Here is a 7,925-nt window from a genome sequence, read left to right as displayed (position 1 = left end):
AGCTCCACACTGTCTGTGGGGAGATCCCGAGTCCCCAGCCCCACACTGTCCATGGGGGAGATCCCGAGTTCCCAGCTCCACACTGTCTGTGGGGAAGATACTGAGTTCCCAGCCCCACACTGTCTGTGGAGGAGGTCGTCCTGAGTTCCCAGCCCCACACTGTCTGTGGAGGAGGTCGTCCTGAGTTCTCTCTTAGACATATTGCTGCATTCATGTTCCCCCACCTGCTAAGAAACTGTGGAGGATGTCTGTGAGGCCAGCCCAGGAGGTGTTTTCAGAGACGTTGTAGGAAATCTTCAGCCCTCTGTCCCCGTACACATCAGGTCTCAAGGTTACCCCTGGAAGGAAAGAGCACCACCTTGGTTGGTTTCTCCAAGTGCTCACTTATACTGAGCCCCGGGCCCTGAGGCTATCCAGTCTCACACAAGTCCCAACCACAGGTAGATGCATCTGACATGGAACCAGTTCCTCACCCTCCTGGGCGGGAGCTGCAGGACAGGCACCCTCTAGCCAAGAAAGCTTGGCAGGGATGCTATAAAGAAGGGCCCAAGGCCTCTGAGGACACAGGTCCTGGGGCCCTGCCCTCTGAGGAATGCAGCACAGTGGGCGCAAAGCTCTCTCCTATCCCTGGGACTCTGGATGCCCAGGCCCAGTAATAGTGCTACATGCTCCACAGGGGACTCTGGGTCTGGGGGAGTCATGAACAGGATTGGTGCAGTGGGTGCTAGCCTCTGGGGAGTGCTCCCCACTGCCTGCAGGTGGGTGTCTAGGGAAAAGGAATCTAAACACACATCAAGTTTTTCACTTGGGACCCAGCGTAGTGGCCCATGTAATCCCAGCACTCCGAAGGCAGAGGCCAGCCTGGTCTACACAGAGTTCCAGGACAGCCAGGGCTGTCTCAAAGGATTTTCTCTTGGGCGCTGGAGAGGTGGCTCACTGGCTAAGAGCACAGGCTGCTCTTCCACAGGACCCAGGCAGGTTGGATCCCCAGCACCCACATGGCAACTCATAACCGTCTGTAACTCAAGTTCCAGGACAAGCTAGGTACACATTTACAGGTGTACAGACAGACATACAGGCAAAACACCCATGGTCATTAAAAAAAATACCTTTCATTTGTGCTGCAAGATAGCTCAGCAGGTAAAGGTGCTTACCCCCCAACCTTGATGACCCGAATGTGTTGCCTGGAACCACACAGGAAAGAGAGAACCAACTCCCGAGGGGCTGTCTTCTCATGACACATGTACCGCGGTGTGTGCACACACACATGTACACCCGCACACACAAGTAAACACAAATGTAAGAAATACTTTTAAAATACTGCGCTGGTTCTAATTAAATACAAACTCATTGTAATAGGCTAAATGGAGGGGGGTGTCACCGAGTCCCTTGCTATCTGCTATCTGCTGAGTGTTGTCTTGGTTCTGCTAACAGATGGGATGTAAGGGGTTCTAGCTCACGGTGCAGACTCATGCGCAAGTGGCCTGGAGCCACCCTGCCCATCTCTGACTTTTTCTAGTGCTGGTTCACTCCCTCCTCCCTTTACATGAAGTCACTCATTCTTTCCACTGTGCTCAACGGGCCCATTCAAGTTGCTGGTTTTCTGTTTATGTGAGTCAGGGCTTTGCTGGTTTTGTGGGTGTCATGAAAAGAACAGCTGTACAAGATTTCAAGGGTAAAGGACTTGATTTTCATGTTTCTCAGCCTCAGATAGCAGGGTCTCCTCTCTCTTCTCATCAGTTCCATGGATTACTGAGAAAGGGGGAGTTTCCATCCCAGATCTTTTTCCTAGAACCTCCTAGACCTGCTCCCTTGCCTGCAGTCTCTTGTGTGTTCTTCCAGATACTCCACTGTGTGCATAAGCATATATATGAATGCATAGGCTTCTTGTCCCAGTGACCCTCCCTCCTAACCCCCTTTATTACTTAAAACTAAAGCCCAAATCAATCTTTACAATTTGGAGTCATTGTCCCTATTGGGAGGCTGTGGGGCTCCTGCCCTGGGTGTGCAGGGGAAGGGACTCTGCTGTGCCCTGTTGTGTGCTGCTCCAGGAGCATTGCCAACGCCTTCCTGATAACTTACCCGGTGACTTCAACTGGTCTTGGTAGTCTGGGGTATAGGGGTCGATGGTCTGCATCAGCACGTAGATGCACAAGGCGAAGAGCCCCGTCATGACCACGTAGAAGGCTGCATAGTAGAGGCTGATCCACACTGAAAAGAGAGAGTTGGAAGTAGCAGCCTCAGCTGTGACAATGCACACGGCACAGCCCAGACTCCCTTCAACTCCAGTACAGAGAACATAGCTGGCGCCATGCAAGGCACTCAAGTTACTGTGCCACCAGCACCTCTATTGAATTCTAGAACTTTCTCATCTAATTGGCATCTCCTGAGCTCTTTGACAACCTCTTACCCTTACTCTCTAGTCCTGAAGCTAGCTGTCTACTTCATCTCTGGTCATCATCATCATCATCTTGTTGTTGTTGTTGTTGTTCTTCTTCTTCTTCTCCTTCTCCTCCTCCTCCTTCTCCTTCTTCTCCTCTTCGTCCTTGTCCTTGTCCTCGTCCTCGTCCTCGTCGTCCTCCTCCTCTTCCTCCTCCTCCTCTTCCTCCTTGTCCTTCTCCTTCTTCTCACAAACAGAACTACAGGGCATGTTCATGGCCTTGTGTGGGCTCCTGTCACTTCCCTTACATCTTAGTGCCAACTACGTGTGTTTGGTGCACTGATCACTGTAACTACAGCTACCGTGGCAGGGTTCCAGAGCCCGTTCTGTACCCTGGAGTTGTTTCCCAGAGAAAGGCAGCTGTTGGCCAAAGTGACCCCCAGTGCATGGTTGCCTGGGAAGGGCCATGGCTGAGCATACCCGGACTGTGCTTGGAGGACCTGCCAGGTACTTGCCCTGTGTCCTGCAGAGAAGAAGGTTAAGGGACATGCTGGGCAGGCCCAGCTCCTGTGGTTCCCAGCCCTGCTGCTCAAGCATCAGTGGAAGGAGATGTTCTGACCTGGGTGTGAGCCAGGATTCATGGACTCCTGAAGACCCCTTTGATGACGTTCCTTTAGAGCCAGTCCTAGGGACCACAGCTCTCTGGGGCATGGCTTTGGACTTGGGCTACTGGGAAGTCCTCACAGCCGTGTTTTGAATGATTTCTGGTCATGGGCGCCACTGCCAAGAAACACAGTGCTGGAAAAGGGTCTCTGTGTTGTCCATGACTGTGGTCTTCATGGGAAGGTCTCTAAGAACATGGGATGCTCCTTCCAAATGCATGATGTGGGTATGGCTTTCTCCCAGTAAGTCTTTCTTCAGTGACCCAAAAAGTCACTGAAGGGCAAGACCAAGTCAGTGGAGACAGAGATGGTGGGGAGGGCACAGGCTGGAAGCCAGCTATGGCTTGACAAGGCATCTCTGGGTGGCCAACACAGCAGTGGCCTGTCTCAGAACTGTAGTTCCACGAAGACCTTGTCCTCTAATTGGGTTTGGCTGTGGTAGTGGCCGATGACTGTCACTGATTGTCAGGGGATTGTTAGGGCTGTACACACACTAAGGGATGATTGTCAGGGTAGTATATCCACTAAGGGGTGGATGTCCAATCATGTTTGGGAAGGGCCAAGAGGGGGAGATTTTCCATTGCAGGACTGACAGGGCCACTACAGGCTCCTACCTAATGTGGCTTCTGTCTGACTCTACCCTCCTGGGACCTGAGCTGCCACAGATAGAATCTTATTTGCTGCTTGTCCATCCTGCCTCCCAAACCCTCTTCTAACTATTCAGCTCATGGGTGTGAGCCAGGGCTCAGCATCTCCCAGGTGCAGATGAAGGATACAACCTTGCTACCGTCAGACTTGGTTCTCCAAGGGGGCAATGCCATGGAATCTCACATGAGAGCTACTGGTGGTAGGAGTTCCATGTCACACACAGAGTGTGGCCTGGGTGGCACGGTATGCCCCAAGTCACTGAGACGTCAGCTGTTCTCAGCCTGTGGACTCCAGCCCCCATTTCCTCTAAGTACCTCGTGTGCCTCTTCCCCTAAGAGTAACTTGTCCCGTTCCTTTGTTTCTGTCATTTCACTTGGCTTTTTCTCTCTTCAGCCACCAGACACTGAGGCCAGGTCCTCGGGTCAGGCTGAGAAACCATTCCAGAAAGTTCCGAGTGGCATTACAGTCATCAAGAAGGCTTGCAGGAGACTTGGCAACTAGGAGAACCTCCTGAGAGGATAGTTGACAATCCCAGCATCTACCCCAGAGCCCCATCTGCTGTCCCTTCTTCAGGTGACCCACTTCCTGGGATGGCCCCGGTACCAGCTCTGCTTCTGTGTTTCCCACTGGTATATGGCATCTTCCTGTTTCCTCCCTGCTCTGAAACTGACTACATTTTCAATGCAGCCACCACTGGGAGGTCTCAGGGTCTTGAGGAGGATGTGTCCTCCTTCTACATGAACAGTGTATGCTTCTCATGTGGTAGCATGTTCAAGCTGGGCTGAGACTAGCCGACTTGTTGCGGAGTTGAGTCATTAGGTACCACCCTCTGTGAGTCTATTCTCGTCTTGGTTCTCGAGGCCCCTGAGATGGGAGGTAAAAGGGCAACCAAAGTAGCCTTTAATATGTGCACAGACCTGAAGGATCTTGGACGGATCCCCATGTGGCTGCTGGGGGACCCCAAAGGGATAGTGCCTGGGGCTGCTGTCTAAGGAGTAAGGTGGCACACATCCTATATTCCCCAGTGATGTAGTCTTGCAATATCCTCACTGCACCCACCCACTTACACTCAAGCTCTGTCTGTAACTCCCATGTCCTGGAGAACCCGAGGGCCGCCACTTTTTGGGGTCTCAGGAATACTTCCTGCTTGTGGAAGAATACTCCATGAGGGGATGTCCTGAACAGGTACACAGTATTCCAATCTATGAGGACCTTTCTGTTCTTAGGGTGGCCCCAGTAGGAAGGGTCCCCCAGATGGCCACAGGGCAGCCATAAAAAAGGGACTCAGTGGACATATCTCTCTAGCCCACCTTGTCCACACTTGAGAATGACAGCGGCACAGGCCACTTCAGATGCAGCCTGGAAGTCAGAGAGGTCTCCAGATATGCCCAGCATGTTACAATCATGGCAACTCTCACAATAGAACAAATCCACTGAAGTAAATCCCTGCCTCCCCAATTATCTGAACAAGAAACTACCATAACTTGCTGTAACTTAAAAAAATATTAGTTTCAAAAAGAGCTTTAAAATGATGCTTCAAAATCATGGATGAAAAGTTGGAGTCAGTCTTGGACCTGTTTTGCAGGTGTTCTGGAATCTGAGCCTAGGGCCATCTGGTGACCCCCACTTCCTGCAGAGGTGAGGCATGGCCTGCAGTGCGTTCCCAGGTATCCCAGTAGCGCCTGGGTCCTGCTGGCTGCTAGCTCTCTGCCTCATCCCATGCCCCCCTTCACATGGCCCACACCTACCCCACCGTGCTGGGGTGCGACCCAGCATCTGCCCAGTGTCCGAGTTCCAACAGTAGTGCCGGAATTCGGCCATGCGCTGGCTGCACGACTTCTTCTCCTGTAGGGCTGCCATGTCCTCTCCTGCTGGCCTGGACTGGGCCCAGGGAGCGTCCTCTGAGGCTTATAGTCTCCCCTGCCTGAGGCCAAAGGCACTGGAGCCAGATATCAGTTCCCCATTATCAACTCTACAAACACAAGGGAGGCTTGGGGCTTGCCGGATATCTGCCCTCTACTGTCCCAGAAGTCAGCTGGTCCTTGGGATGCCCTTGGCTGACAACTTAATCTCCCCTGATTGGGTTGAAGGGAAGTGTTTCTGCTAAGAACAGCCTCAGCTCTCCTTCAGGAGGGAAAACACGAACTGGCACGTTCCAGGTCAAATGTCGCAGGCCTGAAATCTGCCATCCCGCCACTCAGGTCTCTTGGACCTTGAACTGTTTCTTTAAGACTCCCCTCCTCATCAGGGTGGGAGAGAAGTTGCCTGAAGTGTGCCCACAACTTCCTGGAGTGGTCCCACAGGCCTGTCTTTCTCGAGATGGTGGTGGGGCAGAGTCAACGGGAACGTCAGAGGGAGCTGGGTAAACAACGGTGAAGGACAGCATTGGGCAAAGGTGGAGGTACTGCAGGGAGGGCGCCTGTCTTCCAGTCTCTGCCATGAGGATAATGCTCTCCTGCCCTTTGCTGGAAGGAGGACCAGAGCACCGTTAAGATTCCTTGTGTGTCTGCAGGGAGAATCCCACTCGGGGGATCTGGGGACGCTCCCCGGCTTTGTGTCTTCTGTCCCAACTTCTTGCTGATGAGGTTCTGATGTTGGAGCTGCTGGGTGGAGCCTCTGCCGTTCTCATACCTTGATGGGCTGCTGACAGTTGGATGCCTGCAAAGGTTCACTCAAGAGTGTCCGTGGACAACACACGAGGGCTACAAATGCTGGCTTCTGTCTCCACTGGGCACTGGGTAGGTGTCCCTCTGCCACTGTCCTGTGCGCCAGATGGGAAGAGAACCAAATGCTCTGAATGTGCAATCAACTCAGGTTGAAAGCAGCGTCCCATGGCCAGATGTCTACTCCTGAAAGGGGAGGGTCGGCCAAGGAAGGGAGACATGCTCTATTCCTTTTCAAGTGTAGCTAAGACAAAGCCTGGCCCATGTGAGCGGTCACCATTGGGAACTTATTTTTGTCACATCTACGCAGGCTTTCCCTCCCAGTGACCGCGTAACCAAACTGGATTCTTGGGAAGGAAGACAAGCAACCCTGAAAAGCTGCTGGCTTTCATTTTGTGCACCCACCCCCATATGATTTAGTTGCCTGCAAACAGACGATGCTGAAATTTAAAAGGATTTACATCCTTGTAGCCTGGATGCTTCTACCTTCTCAGAGAAGTAGCCCTGTGCACTCTCTTTGGCACAGATCCTCTAACGATGTTAGGATTGTAAAGGCAAGTGAACAGCAGTGGCTGAGATCTCACCATTCACAACCTGTTGGTCCAGGGCCTATGTGTCGGTACATGACGGTGCCTGCAACCTGGGACCCATCTTACATGGGCCTAAAGGTGCCCCCATGGACCTGGATCCAGATGTGCAGGGTCTGGAAATTGCCTGTAGGTCTGGAGCCAGATGTGTGGGCACCTGAAGATACCTGTGGGGCTGGAGCTGGCATGTGTAGACCCAAGCCTGTGGATTGGCCAGGAGGGCCCTGAATGCACCTGGGCACCTAACCATCATCTGTTAGCGGGCATGGAAATGTTCTACATGTGAGCAAAACATGAGCCATTTCTGAACCTCACTGAGCTCCATCTTCCCACCTCCGAGTTTCTGGACCACACAGAGACCGTCAGAGTGACCCGACCATGTGCCTGTGGGAGCAGGGACCGAGATCTTGGTAGAGGGTTGTTTTCCCACAGTGCATTCCAGGAACTCAGAACTGGGTGCCTCACCAAACAGCTCCAGGAAAAGGAGCCCCAGACTCTACCCCACCTGGCAGTTGTGAAACCCCCCTCTCCTCCACGCATGGTGTTAGTGGCCAACATAAATTTCACGATTTTGCAGTGTTGAAAGTGGACTGAAGACACACGCAGAAGTTAAGAGCCCGGGCTGCACTTACAAAGGACCTCGTCTTGGTTCTCAGCATCCACATGGCGGCTCACAGCCATCCATAACTCCAGTCCCAGGGCTTTTGATTCCCTCTTCAGATCCCCATGGGCACATGTAGGGCACTTACATACATGTTGGAAAAATACTCAAATATATGAAAGAAAAATAAATATTTTTAAAAAGTGCCTGAATAGAAGAATGATCAAGCCAGAGTCTTACGTCTAGAAAAAAAAATCTTCAGAGGTAAGGGGAAATCTAGGCATTGTCAAATGGGAGAAAATTAGAGAATGTGCTGCCGGCAAACCTGCCCAAGAGGGTGGCTAGAGGGCCCAGTGGTCATGCCGCTGGGTCTGGGCGGCTAGA

The 7,925-nt window shown here is 52.3% G+C and overlaps 1 protein-coding gene across 2 annotated transcripts in view; it reads right to left on the bottom strand.

Annotated features, from left to right (window-relative positions):
• Window positions 1–5,550, bottom strand: part of Atp4b (ATPase H+/K+ transporting subunit beta) — an 8,908-nt gene extending 3,358 nt beyond the window's left edge. For both annotated transcript variants that reach the window (XM_005366258.2, XM_005366259.1), the window contains exons 1-3: window positions 5,439–5,550; window positions 2,083–2,211; window positions 225–338 (exon numbers count right to left, since the gene is read on the bottom strand). In XM_005366258.2, the coding sequence (XP_005366315.1) occupies window positions 225–338; window positions 2,083–2,211; window positions 5,439–5,550 (355 nt within the window). The remainder of the gene's footprint in view (window positions 1–224; window positions 339–2,082; window positions 2,212–5,438) is intronic.
• Between the last annotated feature and the right edge of the window lie 2,375 nt (window positions 5,551–7,925).

Source organism: Microtus ochrogaster, unplaced genomic scaffold, assembly GCF_000317375.1.
Source record: "Microtus ochrogaster isolate Prairie Vole_2 unplaced genomic scaffold, MicOch1.0 UNK7, whole genome shotgun sequence".
NCBI lineage: Eukaryota > Metazoa > Chordata > Mammalia > Rodentia > Cricetidae > Microtus > Microtus ochrogaster.
Note: the sequence above shows the minus strand (reverse complement) of the source record. Positions and strands in the feature narration are given on the sequence as shown.